Raw genomic sequence first — 16,786 nt, forward strand, 5'->3', positions numbered from 1 at the left:
CGAACATAAAGTTTTACACACTAATCCATATCTTGTTTCATTCCAAAATACGCAACCTACTGACTCACTAATCAGTTCAATAACCTAACAACTGCCGGAGTGTAAAAGAGTATTTACTGAGCTATGGGTAAAGCTTCAACTGTTTTTGTAAATTTAAATATAATTAACTTAGAAAGAACTCGGTCGGAAGAAATCAAAGTTTTAAAAACTGACGTAAAAAACGAGTAAAAGTATTTGACGGTCAATGTAATACCGAAAGTAAAATGTAATATTGATCTCATTCTCCCCAAACCAAGACCTTTCAGTCATTAGCATTCGTTAACACATACTAACGGAGAACGGGCAGTATATTTTTCAAACTAAGCTACTAAAGGAATGAAGACACTCGTAAATTATACATTTGAAAGTTATGATTCTATGTTTTTATAAAATGAAAGTTTAAAGAAAACAACAAACTTCCGTGAAACATGGACCTGTACACTTATTTAAAATTATAAAATCTACAAGTCGGGTGTTTGATCATCTTCTAAACAACGTGGATCCGGTGATTCATAGAAATGCTTACTTAGCTGTTTTTGAGAAAAAGCTATTGGTCATGGCAGTGGACTAGAGACAAAATGTAAAGGAATTGAATACATGTACTGTATGGTATTGTATGGTTTGTATATTTTTCGAACTAAGCTACTAAAGGAATGAAGACACTCGTAAATTATACATTTGAAAGTTATGATTCTATGTTTTGATAAAATGAAAGTTTAAAGAAAACAACAAACTTCCGTGAAACCTTTCCAAGAGATGATACTTTTCCAATATTAACAGCATTTTTTCTTGAGCAGGAGAGGTTTGTGCTTGCTTTTTATTAGCCATTTGGATTAAAATTTACGATAAGTTTGACTAAATTTGACCTTGTTAGTTTCTCTTATTCATTTTTGCTTTCTTTTCAAAATGCTTTACTATAATAATTGTGTAAACAGCTGAAAAAATGTTTTGATTGATTATGCAGTACCTCTATGCAAACTTTCAAACCTCTACATAATTTCTTAATGTTATTTTGCCAAGTATAAAGCCAAATAGCGAGACAGAACAACAAACCAATACTGGTGACAAACAAATTACCATTTGTTATGCTAAGTAGAGTTGTTGAGACAAATAATTAAAAAAAAAACATAAAATATTACTGCAATTGGTGGTTGGAATGAGCTGTTCATAGGACAAATGCATTCAGAATTGCACTCGAAATTAACTTTCACAAAAGGGAAAGTGAGTGATCAGGGAAAATGGAAAAAAACTAAGCTTGGTGCACAAAAACGTACGAAAATATGATTAATTTTACCATCCTGACAATATCATTTTGCAATCTTTCCGCTACTTTTGGTTAATGATATTCTTTTAGTTCGTGCTTTTGAAGTCAAATTTATACATCAATAGATTGATTTTGGGTACTATATCATGGAAAAAGAAATGCATATTTAAAATATGAGTAGGTATTTAATAAGTTAAATTGAAACTTATTTAATAGAAAATATTTATTATTTTCAGCTAATACCAAAAATACCGGTATTTTATCTTAACAACTACTGGTATTACGAAATTGCAAAATTGCTCCAAATACTGGTATTCGGCATACCGGTATTGCAATCACTAATTATTGTGAATGTAATTTTTTTAATACATAAGTCCCGTAAATAACTATTATTCTTGGGATTTGCAAGGTGTGGAACTCAAAAGTGTAACCAACTACTTGTGGTGGATCCTGGGTTGTTAATGCAGTAAAATATAATTGCATTTCCAACAAAGAGTATTATGGTACACATTCATTGTAAAAATGATTATAATAGAAAAATACTCAAAAAAGAATTACTGCTACGTGCAAAATAAGCTAAAAACGTCGATTTTTCATGAATTTCAAGATACTTTGCGGCTTATGCGCAAACTAAAAACTGTAAAGAAACACAAATATTTTCAAAGAAATATGAAAAGAGTGATAATATGAAGCATTTAAAAGGGGAAAAACAAAAATTTTAAATATTTAGATTTTCATAAAAATATTTAAAAATTGGCCATTTTTTATCTTTTTTTCAAACTTTGCAGCCAATGTGCGCGATCTGAAGACATAAATATTGATTTTTTAAATAATTATTTCCATGTTTAGGATGGCAATGCACTACTTTTTTTTTGCTATTAGAAGTTGCTTATTGAAAATTTCCTTTTTTCGGCCCATTCTACTAACCAGCTTCCACTACGCAAATAGGAACCACATTTAGGGCAAGTTTACAGTGCACAATAATAAAAATAAATAAATAATCATCCACAACAACACATAACATAATACAAAGAGTAAAAAAAAAAAACAATATGTACACATTCATAACATAACATACATTGGCTATCTATCAGCTGTAATGAAACAGTATAGGTTTATGTATGAGTTTTGATCATTCTTAATTTTCAAAGATATAGCTTGTTCTTTTTCTTAAAATAAGTTTCCTTTTAAGTATTTAAATCTTCCTTTTTTGGAGGGGGGGGGGGGCAAACAATAAGACGATAAAACAGAAAATTTTCAGTAAATTAAAAAAAAAAATTTTTTTTTTGAGATGTGATTTCAATACTACTTTCAAAGCATAACTTTTGCAGCATAAAAGAAGAAATTTTTGTTACCTTGGTTATTGAGGGTTTGGCTAACAACCAGACCATTCTTTGGGAAGCGAGCAATACTTGTGCCAGAAGCATAATACACTGCAAAGACATAATCAAAACTTATTTCAACGTAGAGCATCTAAATGAAAGTCTAAATAATATGATTTACAAAACAAAATTTTAGGCAGAGAGCACAGAGACAAAGTTATGATATGATTAATTTGGATTTTCATTACCTAACAAAGAAGAGGAATGAATTTAAAAAACTTACTTTTATATAAACTAATTTTTTTAACTGACATTTGAGAATTTTCTAATTATTCATTTTATTCATTATTCTTTAAAACTGCACAACAAGTAATTGAGCCTTAATCCACAACTTATTTTCTTATGAAATTAAACTAAGATACCTTGCCTAAACCAACAGCTAAAATACAAGGGCCATCTGGAAAGTAGTACCCGTTTCCACCGCATGAGGCGCTGACGACGCGAGTAGCCGCCAGTCAAGGTCAGACCGCTTCAGTGGCTTATCTGTCTTCTCTGTTGCAAGTTCTGTGACGCTAGCATTGCCTGTGCTGTTTCTGTGGCCATTCATAATGTTTAAAAAAATTGAGAACGCCGCCAGTTGTGAAGTGAGGGCTGTGATAAAATTTCTCAACGAAAGAAACGTTCGGCCCTTGTCATTCTCCTCCATGACAATGCCAGGTCTCATGCAGCGGGGATAATACAACAACTTTTGCAGCAATTCAATTGGGAAATATTCGACCATCCACAGTATAGCCCAGACTTGGCCCTTTCAGATTTTTATCTCTTTACAAAACTCAAAGAGTTTTTGGCGGGGAAAAAGATTTGACAGCGATGAAGAACTTAAAGAATGCGCGACTACACATTTCAATCGGCTGGCGGCAGAGGAATACAAAAACTCGTCATACGTTATGACAAATGCTTAAATTTGCTTGGAGATTATATGGATAAGTAGTTTAAGGTACACTCTTTTCAATAAAAATGTTTTAAATTTGTTAATATTTACTTCTGTGTCTTTATTTTACAAACGGGTACTTACTTTCCGGATGGCCCTCGTATATGCATGTCAAAAATAGCTTTTTTCATGTCAAAAAATTTACCTCAAAATGAAGTTTTCATTTGAGGCAATATGATGTTAACTGCCTTGTAAAGAGCAATTTCAACTAAAAGTATTCAACAAAACAAAGAAGTAATTTTCTACTTACTTTCGTGATTGCCGAGAGTCAAATCACCTTCATACACTTCATCACTAAAAATAAATTTCAAATTCCTTATTTTTTAAAAAATCACTCTCAAAAATAAAACCAAGAAAAATTGCGAAGAATATTCAAACTCACCTGAAAGGCCATTTCCCAAGGTGAAAGAAGGTCATTTAAAGCAGGAATGTTAGCACCACCTGTATCAGGCATCCACCATTGTCTACAAGAAAGTTTAAAGGGTGAAATTTTCTATTAAAATGTCAATTAATTATTAGAAAGTTTTTGAAAAAAAAGAAGCATTAGCAAATCAAAACACTTTAAAAATGATCAGTAACATGAACCACTCTTTTCCATCTTTCTCAAGTTTAGAGAACAAAAATCAGTTAATTTGTAATTATTGAGAAGAGAGCGATAACATAATCCTACAGGATAAAATATGGAGATTCTGTGAATAACTTGATCATGGCATAAAATGAAAAATTACAAGTGCAAAGGTAAATTTTCCCCCAGCAGAGGAAATAAAAGAAAAACCTCTTAATCTGCTGGAATTAGTCTTCACCTCAGTAAAAATTTTGTGGTCACATGCAGGGGAGCCCATCCCCCCCAAACTCAATGGCGCAAAATCCCCCCCAAAAATTTTCTCACTTTCGAATCGGGTCAAACATAAGTTTTTGGAGGTGTATAATTTCCAGTCAAATTCAAGGGGGGAGGGATTAGCGCTAAAAAATACCATTTGAACTGAAATATTATTGAATTGTTGACCTGCCTTGCCTCCCCAAATTTTACAACGTGGACCTTGAGTAAACAAGTTTTGGGTGCTCCTGAATTTTTCTTCACCTTATTTTTTTTTCTTTTTTCAAACGTAATGAATAATTACAGGAAGAGTGGATTCAACTTTCTGGCTTGGGATGGAGTCATTATTAAATGTATATAATACGAATCTATACAATATGAATCCTATTTTATTGTCACTTAGATAGCCCTGGGGTTTTTCCCCCGGAAAATTTTCGAACTTGCAGTTTTAAAACCCAGTTTTAGACGATCTCTGGTGATGTTAGGGGGACAAAAGGGTTGGTTACCCCTTCCCGGTAATTTTTCAATATTGAAACTTTAAAAGTGCAATTGTAGATAGTTTTAACGTTGTGTTAAGGAGAGCTCTCCTTTGTTTTCAAAATTGTGGTTCTAAAAACGAGTTTTAGACTATTTGTGGCAATGTTAGATAAAGAAGAGATCCTAGGGCTCGCACCAGGAAAATATTTAAAATTAAAGTCTTAAAAACGTTATCTATGGTTGAGGGAAAAGCGGTTTTCTGAAATGGAAGCTCTAAAATTGCAATTGTAGCCGACCTTTGTGACGTTAAGCAAAAGAGTTTTTGGAAGCTCTCCCGTAATTTTCTCGAAATTGAAGCCCTAAAAACCAAATATAAGACGATTTTTTAAATAATGTTGACGAGATTGGGGGGGGGGGGGAGGAAGAGGGGCTCTCCACTTAAATTTTTGAACTTGTAGCTTTAAAAACGCAGTTTTGATAGATCTTGATAATATTAGTGGAAGGTGAATTTCAGTGCCGTTCCTCCGGCAATTTTTTAAAATTGATATTCCAGAAACGCAATTCTAGGCTTTTCTTTGATCGTGCTAAGGAAAAAGGTGGGAGTCGGGGGCTCTCTCCTATAAATTTTTCCAAACTGCAGTACTAGAAACGGAGTTTTAGATGATTCTTGATGATAAAGAGAGTCTTATTCTGGCGTTACAGTGGGGGAGCTCTTATGGAAGTTTTCCAAAATTGTAGTCGCATAGCCAAAAAAGATGGATCACGTACATTATGACAGATCTTTGTCGGAAATCCTCAAAAATGGATTCAGCTATTCAGCACACATCGAAAATCAGAACTCGGAAATTTTAACGAATCAAATATCCTTCTATACATATCAGATATAGAAGAAAGTAAATATGATTTACGAAAAATAATTTAAACACCTTGAGAACAGACTGTTCTACTTCCATGAGCGAAAACCAACATCACTGAAAGTTTTAATGAAAATGATCTAATGATAAATTGAAGCAATCAGTTTAAAAATGGTAGAGAAGATGGGAGTAAAGTGAAATGAGAAAAATTCTTCATAATCTTAAGCTAGTTAATGAATAAAATATATTAATTATCGATTGGAGTGATAAAAAATACGTTATTCGCAAACTTCAAAACTGGTTCTTAACGATTGTCAAGGTGCAAATGAATCAATGGTAAACTAGAGCATATGGTCAGAATCATTACAAACACTAAAATATTTTTGACCTCTCTCCCTCTCATCACTGTCACACGTATTCATCATGCAAAATTGTGCTACTTCCAGAAAACTTATAAAAAATTGAAAAGATATCAAATCGTCTGATCCAGCTTTGAAACGGACACCAACTTATAGCCGTCTGTGATATTCCCTTCATTGAAAAGGAGACACAGTTATTAAATTTTGGAAAGAGTACCGGAGCCGTCGCTAGGTCAAAAAAACGGGGGGGGGGACGCTTTTGGCGCCCCCTTAATTGTTTCGAACGCATGTTTCAATGCTCAGAGAGAGAGAGAGAGAGAGAAGATTTGGCTTCTGATTTAGCAGGGATAGTCATATTACTAGACCTTATTACTAGCAATATAAATTTAATCGTAAGGATAATATTCAATCAGAATTAGGGAGTGTCGGAGAGTTACCTTCTTGCATTATTTCGAAATTGAAGATATAAAAATGCAGTTTTAAAGTATATTTTAAGTTTGTGAGAAAGGGAGGTCCAGGATAGCATCTCCCGATAATTTTTCCAAATTTAAGTTCCCAACAAAATCGTACGTTATATTTAACTATGTTCCGAAGAAGGGGTCCGGGGGCTCTCCCCCGGGAATTTTCAAGATTGTTATTAAAAAAATACAGTTTTAGACGATCTATGGTGATGTTGAGAGAGGAAGAGACTCGGGGTCATCGTTCTATAATTTTTCAAAATGTAAACTTCAAGAACGCATTCCCAATTGGGAATTATTTCTGATTACGTAAAGGGGGGTCCGGGACTCCCCCCGGGAAAATTTTGAAAATTGTCGTTCAAAAAATTCAGTTTTAGACGATCTATAGTTATATTAAGGAGAAGAGGGATGTGCCCCCCCCCCCCCCGAAATTTTGAAGCCTTAGAAACACAATTGGAGACATTTTTTGTTAAAAATTTAGTGCACCGCCAGTTTCTTGGAACTATAGCTCCGAAGACGTATTTAAGCCTACCTTCGATGAAAGGAGGCGGGGGGAGTTTTGAAGGGGAAGGCATTCTCTTGAAAAAAATTCGATCTGTTGAAACCGCAATTTTAGAAGATTTTTGTTGATGTTAATGGGTGGAGATATTCGGAGTAATCCCCTGGTAAATTTTTACAAATTGAAATTTAATTAACGCAATCGTAGACGATTTTAAATACTGTTAGAAGAGTAGAAGGTTTTTGAGTTCTCCCCCGAAAAAATTTCTGAATTTAAGTCTTAACAATGAAATTTTTGAGGATCTTCGGTAATATTTGGAGGACGACAGTTTTGGGAAACCTTAGGGAGTTTTTTTTTAAATTAAAGTCCAAAAACGAAATTTATTCGACCTTGAATGATGTGAATGATTAATTGAGAGGGCGTTTTTCAGAGGTTACGTTGGGAGCACTCTCACGGTTTTCCGAAATTGCAGTCCTAAATACTCAGGTGTAGGCCATCTTAAATGACGTTAGGGTAAGGATTGGGGTTGGAGAACGTTTTCCCGAGATTTTTTCAAAACCTAAGTTTTAAAAACTCACATCCAGGCCAGCTTAGGGGACGTAAAAAGAAGGATTTGGAGTTCTCCACTCTTCTTTTCAGTATGGTCACTCCTATCTTCATTGTAAATTTTAATTATTGATAAACACATTGTGATTTTTTTTTCTAATTTTCCTTTGCCAAACACGATTATTTGCTTGGATTTTCCATAATAAAGTTTTCAATTTCTCGCCGAATATATTTTTGTTTTCTTGCAATACAAGCGTTTGCGGCTTTAGAGAAAGGACTTTTAACGATTTGAACGGATGTGGTAATTTTCTGCGATACCTTAGGTCTCTATTCCACTTCATTTTATTTTAAATATGCAACCTGCATCTCTTGATCAAGCTTTGATTTACTTACGATTTTTACATTCAAACATTTAGAACTTTTGGTGTGAGTATTCATTACAATACTTTCAATCTCTCTTTACATTTAGGTGTTTTTCTTTCCTCTCTCTCTCTCTATTTGAAATTTATTTCGGCGACCCATACATTTTTCTCCACTTAGCAATGATTTTCATTACAACATTTTTCATCAAAAAAAAAAAAAAATACATATGGGAATGTTTCGGCGACCCCTATCCTGTGGGCTGTCCTAATGAAGCTGTCTTATTTATGTATGTGTTTTATTTTTATTTTTTTTAACTGAAGAACCATGAAGCATGATTTTGTATAACCAAGACCTCCGAGAGACAAGGCGTGCAGAATGTTAGTTTTGTCGCCGGTCATCCCTCCCATTAAGCTAATTTTACTCTATGCGCAATACTTTAATCTGATCCGAGCCCATAGTTTCCGACTAGGCAGACATACCCACTCTGCTGCCTAGTGAAGAGTGTACTGTACTGAATACTTTTTTTTGCGTTAATAAAAATGTTTGAAGCGTACATTTTTGCGGCCTTTACTTAGATACTCCTAATAAAAGAGAATCATGGATGCTCCTAAATTGTATTTTAAGATTACATTTGCTATTCAAATTTTACAGAAAAAATACTTTTTTTCACTATTATTTCAATTGTTCATTTATAATTACTATTTTAATTTTGTAAAACAACGAAGAGTTTCCCTTTTTCTTCGTTAGTTGCATCGCTAAAATGAAATTGGCAGCCCCACTTCTGAAAAACTAGGGGGGGAGGGGGGTGCTAGCTACTGCGACGGCCCGTAAGAGAGTACGTGAAAAGAGCATTATTAATGCATCTATTTATTATTGAATGAGTTTTAATATTTTTCATTCCAAATTTCGAAAATTTCATGTTCTAAAGAAAAAAAACCTTCTGGAAAAAAAATCCCCCCCAAAAATTTTGATGGCGCAACTTGCGCCATAATCCCCCCTTGTGGGCATCCCTGGTCACATGTACTTGCAGAGCTGCCAATTTTTGAAAATCTAAATTCGTAGCAGAGTTTTGCGCAGATTGGGGGGAAAGGGGGGGACGAGCTCCATAACAAATGTAACGGACATAATGAATAATTTACGATGGTAAAATCCTAGAAAGCATCTCCCCCCCCCCCCCTACTTTCAAAAACAAAGTGATAAATTTAAGTTGGAGGGGGGGGGGACAATTATTATCGAGCTGTTTTTTAAAGTTCTTTTTAGTTCTATTCACAGGTTATATCTAAGTTTTGCGACAATTTTTGACAACGTTTTTCCCACATGGCGTCAAGTTGGAGTTTGTTCATTTTTAGTGTAAGTTCCGAATTTGTTCGTTTCAAATAAGTTCAATTTTGACAAAAAGGAAAGGCGCCCTATCATCAAAACGGGCCAAGACAAAGCAGAATAAAATGAATCCCTTTAACTGGCAATCCCTAGACCTGTTTTTTGCATGAGTTTTTTAAATTTTTTGCATGTGTGATATTGCTTGCTTTACTTTTGTTTTTTTGGAAAAAAAAAAAAAAACTGCACATGGAGGTGGGAACAAGAATTCTAAAAACGTTCTGATAAGCAGATCTGAAAATGTTTGGTGTGTGTGTGTGTGTGTGTTTTTAATGTATTTATTTATTTATTTATTTAATTTATCTTTTTTTTTTGTGGCAAATGAAGAAAATTGGTAAAAAATTACGAGGATATACTGGGTTACAGAATAATCTTACTTTTTGTTAAAAAGGGGGGGGGGTATAATTGATGGAATGGTTACTTTCAGGATTTCACGATAAATTTACATTAAGACAAGTTCCAGGTAATTTTCAAAAAATATTTAATTTTTTAATTATTTTATCATTTAGTATGATAAATTCTTTTTGTTTACTTCCAAGCAAAAATTTAGAACATTAGCATTATCAACTAAATGATTACTAATGTGGACAATATCTGTATTGATGGGAATTTTTTTAGGGTTATAAAAAAAGAAGAAAAACCTAATTTTTGGACCTGTTTTTGTAGAGTTGTAGTTCAAGGCTGTAGTTCGTAGAAATTACGATTTTTTCATAGCAGTTGGCAGCTCTGTGTAATTGTATTTTTGAAATGAAATTTTTAGGAATATTTTAAGAAGAAAGGGGGGGGGGACATCAGCAGATGTTACATATCCTAAAACACAGAGACAATGTGTTCAAGAACTTGTATTATACAATACAGATTCACACAAAAGAAATTACCAGAAAATATCAGTGCCTGAAACGGTTGAGGAGGATACATCCTTTTATGCATTAGACAAATTATGTGAAAAAAATGGTGGGACATATTTGTTTTAAACAGATTTCACTAGATAATGTTTCTGGTTCACTTTTCTTCTTTCATTCTTTTTTTAATTTTTAAGCACTCATGACTGCTTATTGATTTTGCTTTGCAGTAGCTTCCAGTCAGTTTTATTCACTTATAACATGTAGATCTGATCGGATAGAAGTTGCTTATTAATCGATTTCCTATATGGTGCACAAACCTACATTTGTGTTATTCACTGTAAAAGTAGTGTATCTGTTTGTAAATGATTTTACTACCCTTATTATACAAAGCCCTTATTAAATGTTTCCTTAAGAGAAAAAATTCAAACATTAAGCTACTATTAGTCATTAGATATTTACCTTTTGAAAAGTGCTTTATTTCACTTTTACACTCAGGGCCCAATGCAGGCAGAGTTTACTCAGCCTGCACTGGGCCCTGACCCTGAATATTACTCATAAATAAAATGCTAAGAAGATTTATATGAACAATCGCTTAGGTAACAACTTTTTCGTAGTATTTAAACTCATTTTTCGCTGCTTAGGCGCTCAACTTTCAGTAATCTTTTAACATCGGTTATGGGGGGGGGGGGTAGCCGTTTTTCAGATGCTTTCCTGAATTGTATACAGTACAAAGCTTATTGAGCTCATATACAATGGTATTTTTCCTATCTCTAGGTTTTCAGTTTTCCCTCCCCCCCCCCCAAAAAAAAACTACTAAAAAAATAGTAGATGATATTTGAACTTGTCATCAAACTAACATTTAAGTTTCTCCAATTGTTTTTAACAAAAATTAGAATGTGCCTTTAAAAAAATCACAAAATCAATGCTGATAAAATAAAAAAAAAACTTTCACAAAAATAGAATGTTGATGCAATACTTTCACAAAAATAGGTAGTGAGGAAAAAAACCTGGATTGGCCCCTGATACTACAAGATATAACTAAGTGTGCTACCATCTAGCAAACAAATACGCACTTTTAAAATATTAAGATAGACCACTTTTACAATGAATGACAGATTTAAAAATGTCTCACATTTTCTTTCAATCAATCAATTGCCGAATTTTTGCATCATAAATGTCAATTATCACAGTAATTTTTAACTATGTGTTTTTCTAAAAATATTTTTTATTATATTATTTATTGTGAAGAGGAAAAAAAACCACACTTTCGGCTAATAATTCAGAGTTCAGAATAGCAATCACTTGCTCCAAACAATGTTGTTCAATACATAATAAAAATATATATTTTTTTAACAAATAAATTCCTATTTCTGTTCAATATGCTTTGTATTGTGCACTATCCAGAAAATAATAAGAAATATTGTAAATAGAATGGGGATGCTAAAAGATTGCAGCACAATAACAGAAAGATAATAATATTAGGCATGACACTTGGCCTCAAAGAAACATATAAAAAAAAGCTAGTCTTTTAAGTATGTGAAAACCAAATGCGAATGATTTCAACCATCCAAGTTTGAAACAAATGCCTTAAATGTTGAAAATAAAAGAAATATCAAATTTTCTTCAAAATAGTGCTCCCCCCCCCTCCATATAACAGTGGTTGTCCCTAGAACAATTATTTTTAATTAAAAAAAATATTTAAAAAGTAACATCATTATTCTAAGTAATCTGAGATATTGATTGTATCTAAATTTAAACGAAAAACCATAAATGCTTGTTTCTTATTCTTAATGTAACTATTTTAACATAATTCAAATAACAAAAAAAGATAGAGAAACATACTGCCTGTTTCTGAAAGCCAAGACCAACACTTGGATAGATTCCATTTTAAAAAGGGTAATATGTGGGACAGACACTTTCTCCTCGCACTCACTATCTCTATCTTTTTTTGACGCTAATTTGGACAAGCTGTTGAATATTTTTTTCCCCACACTTATAATTTGCATCCTTTTTATTCCGGGATTGCGCAACTATTTTGATAAAATCAGAAGAGACCTGATGCATGTGAAAATTTGTGGGAGGTTTCAGCTAAGGAAAACTAACAGCATTCTACAGTACCAGTTTGACCAATATGCATTGTGTCAACCAGCAACTAGTTATTCAGAAAAACAGGTCTGAAACAGTCATTCTATTTAACTGGTAACATACTGTACTTTTTATTTCATCTTTAACTAGCAATATGAAATTCACTAACACAACTGAATTACAGTTGAGTCCCGACTTGCGCGAGGGATGCGTTCCAAGACTCTTCACGTGTCGAAATTTCGCGTTGTAGAAAAGGGTATGCATACATTTTTTTGAACCATACCAAATTCTTTTAGACACTTATAAACAACCCTCAAACTGCTTTAAAACATTCCTCAACTACATATTAATTCTTTTTTATAAATAAGAACTGTACTTTTACTTGTACTACTTTTGACAAAATAAAAAGCTGCTTCCTTCAACATAAAAAATGGTTAAGATGCTCAAAATAACTGGTTGATGGCAGGGAAAGACATAAAATAAAACTACATGGTACGTACATCACTTATACTTATTGTCGTGCTACCATCGACGTACATTTTAGTTGTTCAAGCATATCAAATATATCTTAAGATTTTTTCTTTTCCAGAAACTTTATTTTTCTTCCAATCTTTACAAACTTTAGATGAAACAGTGCACTATGGTGCCATTTTATTGCATCAACTTTAATATTTAGAAAGAAAAAAGAAACAAAGACACCGAGTGGTAACTTGATGCACTAACAAAGCGATGCGTGGACTAGTATGGTGAAGGGAACTTCCACTATCAGTAACGCTATAGGGATAAAATATATTCACAAAATCAATATTTAGGACCCAATAACGAAACCTATACTTCCTTCCGAAAAAATTCGTACTACGGACGAGGGGTTCGCGTTACCCCTAAAACTTGTTACTCGGGAAAAACTCGCGTTATATCCATTTCGTGTAAGTCGAATCGTGTTGTAGCGGGAGTCGACTGTACTTATTAACTATAAGATTATAAGTAATATTACTGATGAAAATTGAAGGACTATTATAAAGGATTATATGACATGAAATATAGGCAACAGTTTCATACAACCCCACTTCATGCCAAAAGAACAACTTACCGAGTATTTTCATCATAAAACTTCACTTTCTTCATAACAGATACATTGTACCAGTCAGCAAAGACAACAAGAGAAAGACCACTGTCTATGTCCTTGATTAACTTTGAGACTTCTTCGGGGAAGAATTCTTCTTCACTGTCAACTAACAGCAGTGCACCTGCAGCGTAAAAATTTAAATTGCATAATAGAAATGCTGTCAAAATATATTCTACATGAATAAATTTAGTGCAGTATCTTTTTAAAGAATGAGCACTTATTATTGAGCACAAATAGAAATAAATGTCATAAGTTAAAGATTTAAACATCCTTACTAATCTGTCTGTGTCAACCATTTTGTGTACAGTCAAACCTTGATATCTCGAACCTCCTTATCTCGAAACCCTTGATATCTCGAAAAAAAGTTTTTCCCCTGCATTTTGCATAAAACTCTCAAGTGATTTCTATAGTTATCTCAAAATTTATTTTTCAGAACCCTTGCTATGTCGAAATTTTTGTCACAGAAGCAAGGTTTAATTGATGCTTTTCCATTGGAAAGTTTTGTAGCAGAACCAGTTATGGCTGCACGTAGCACTTCACCCCTTTTTTCCTGGAAAGTATGAGAATAGAGGATTGGGGTAAGAGAATAGGGGAGTGTTGGTATAAGGGGGGTGATGACATCTTTGGTCTGTTTTCTCTAAAGATTAGATTCTTTCTCTTTTCTTCTCGTTTGGAACACGCGCTCACTTTGGCAACAGGGGGTCGAGTTATTGTAGTTGACCAGTTTTCCAACGAAAACTCGTTCTTTTTTAGTCTGATTTTTAACTCCTGCAAAATGGCTGGTGAAAAGCATGTGTCATCAGTTGAGGATAAAATTAAAATTTTGAAGTTTATTGACGAAAACGTGCTGATGAAGAAAATTGAAATTGCTGCTAATTTTAAAATCCTTACCAGTACACTTTCAACAATAATTAAAAAAAACGTCAAGCTATCGAAAAAAACTATGATCAAAGAAATTGTAAAAAATGAAAATTTGAATATTAGTGAATTGCTAAAAGGAATTGTTAGTCTTTGTTTTTTATGCAATGTGTTATGTCTACATGTCATTGTGAGAGTTATAATGACTTATTTTTTTCTTCTTATTTATCTCTCATTTATCTCTTTTTTCTTATTTTTTATACTTTTTTTTTTTTTTCAAAACCTTGATAACTCAAAACCTCTATATCTTGAATTTTTTTCCCTTCCCAAGAGATTCAAGATATCAAGGTTGTACTGTAATTACAATTCAAAACTGATTCCTATATACAGTTCACAATAATGGGAGGAGAGAATCAAGAGTGAAAGTCAAGAGTGAATCAAAAATTCTCAAGACGGAAATTTTCAAAATAAAAAGGATTGGGGGGGGGGGTTCAAATTTATCATTGAAATAAATAACAGGATTGAATCTGTCACTTTATACATAAAAAATATAAACTTATTTCCAGTGAAAAGTGTTCAAGAAAGGGGTTGTTTTTTTCCCCCAATGGCTCGTACACAACACCATCCAATGGCTGGCTCCAACACAATACACAGAACAAGAAATACAGTAAAATATTAGCTGCCTATACGCTCTCTTTCCTCCCAATAACAGTCACATAGGCTCTGGCAGTGTGTAGTGTCATATGCAAAATGTTTCCTAATACCAGACAGGTTTTAGGAAATATACAGTTTAACCTTGTTAATTTGAACACATTTAAAACGAATTACCCACAAGACAAACTACATTTCGGATCCTTTTCCTATTATTTGCCGCAGATTGTTGCTTGGATAAGACAAACTACGGTTAAAACAGATTGATTTTAAAAGTTCCTTTGAGTTTGTTTTAATGAGGTTTGACTATCCTTTAAACACTTTAATCCAATAACTTAAAATTAAAAAAACAAAAAACTAACTAACAAGTAAAGAGTGGTATTAGCTTACCATATTGCTGAGCATCAAAACAAGTAAAAGGTGAACCTATATTAAATAATTACATGATCACTACTTCAGAAGCAAAACAAATTATTATTGAAACAAAATTAAATTTAATACTATAAGTTATACTTACCTAAAACTTCAACATAATAACCATTATTTCTTAAATGTTGATACATATCTTTAAAATTTGTATGAATATGATCACCATTCCTGCAGAAGTATAAAAAACAAAGATAAATTAAACCACTATAGAAACATATTATTAACCAAGTTAATCTGCAAAAATCGGAATTCTAAGAATTCAAAACTCAAAGCCATACCAATTCAAAAAAGTAACTTGCAATCCATAATAATATGCGGTATGATCTGAAGATAATATTTTGCTTTACTAAATAATGTTACAGAATGTTAAAGATTTGTTTTACGCAAAGAATGTTTTACAGTGACCACATCCAGGTTACAACTTATCATGAAGTATAATAGAATTTTATTAATGTGAAATTATTTGGGACGTCACCTTTTACCATGACAACAAGATGTGAACAGAGACCTCATAGACGCCTCTGTTACTTCACTAAAATTTAAGCTATACGAGAGTTAAACAACAAATGTTCAGAAGATTTCTATTAAAAAAAAGATCAAAACCATTTGCATCAATAACAAAAACACATTTATCAGAATATAAAAAAAATCCTCTGTTGCTATAATTTACAATTACGAAACTGAGCTAAATCAATGAACACTGAAAAGTGCTACATGCACAAAGAATAGGATCAAAACAAGCATGTATTTAAGAGGAGCTGAAGAAAACTGTTGCCTCCTAACTTCCCTCAAACTAATAATGTCCCACAGAGTGGTAATTTCCGATGTGCCTTAACAAACTATTGCAAATCATTCAAAAACTTTTGTAAAAAAAAATAAATATTTTTTCATAACACAGTCATATCCTGCTACAACGCGATCTGACTTACGCGAAATGGTTATAACGTGAGTTTTTTTTAATGTGTAATGAATTTTTTTATTGGGACACAAATTGCTCGTCTCCAACATGAAATTTTTTGGAAAAAAGCGGCGGAGCGGTAAAATGGGCTTTGTTGACAATAAATATTGGTTTTGTGAGTGGCTTTTTTTCCCTTTAGCATCACTTTAAGTGGAAGTTCACACACTGTATTATCTCTAAACAATGCTTTGCTGTAGTTTGAGTCATTTCAGGGTGTTTTTGACATTTATGGAGAGTTCATAACGTGACCTCTTTTTGCCATAATTTTTTAATTTACTGTTTGATTTGCAACATGATTTGAATATGAGTTGGTTTTAAATGAGTTGGTGTGTTGGTAGGAAAGGCTAAAAACAAAATAATTTGCAAATCAAACAGTAAATCAAAAATACAGTGAAATGACCCTTATACAAAAAACAGCTCTGATTCTTAATGTTTGTTGTTTTTTTTCATTTTACGTATGAATGTTGA

The 16,786-nt window shown here is 32.9% G+C and overlaps 1 protein-coding gene across 1 annotated transcript in view; it reads right to left on the minus strand.

Annotated features, from left to right (window-relative positions):
• The window catches only part of LOC129224171 (membrane-bound transcription factor site-1 protease-like), an 85,656-nt gene that overhangs the window by 23,493 nt on the left and 45,377 nt on the right, over nt 1-16,786 (minus strand). Inside the window, exons 19-24 of the mRNA XM_054858588.1 lie at nt 15,449-15,528; nt 15,322-15,357; nt 13,387-13,543; nt 4,010-4,080; nt 3,867-3,920; nt 2,659-2,736 (exon numbers count right to left, since the gene is read on the minus strand). Coding sequence (XP_054714563.1) covers nt 2,659-2,736; nt 3,867-3,920; nt 4,010-4,080; nt 13,387-13,543; nt 15,322-15,357; nt 15,449-15,528 — 476 coding nt within the window. The remainder of the gene's footprint in view (nt 1-2,658; nt 2,737-3,866; nt 3,921-4,009; nt 4,081-13,386; nt 13,544-15,321; nt 15,358-15,448; nt 15,529-16,786) is intronic.

The sequence above is a fragment of the Uloborus diversus genome, chromosome 6, assembly GCF_026930045.1.
Source record: "Uloborus diversus isolate 005 chromosome 6, Udiv.v.3.1, whole genome shotgun sequence".
Lineage (NCBI taxonomy): Eukaryota > Metazoa > Arthropoda > Arachnida > Araneae > Uloboridae > Uloborus > Uloborus diversus.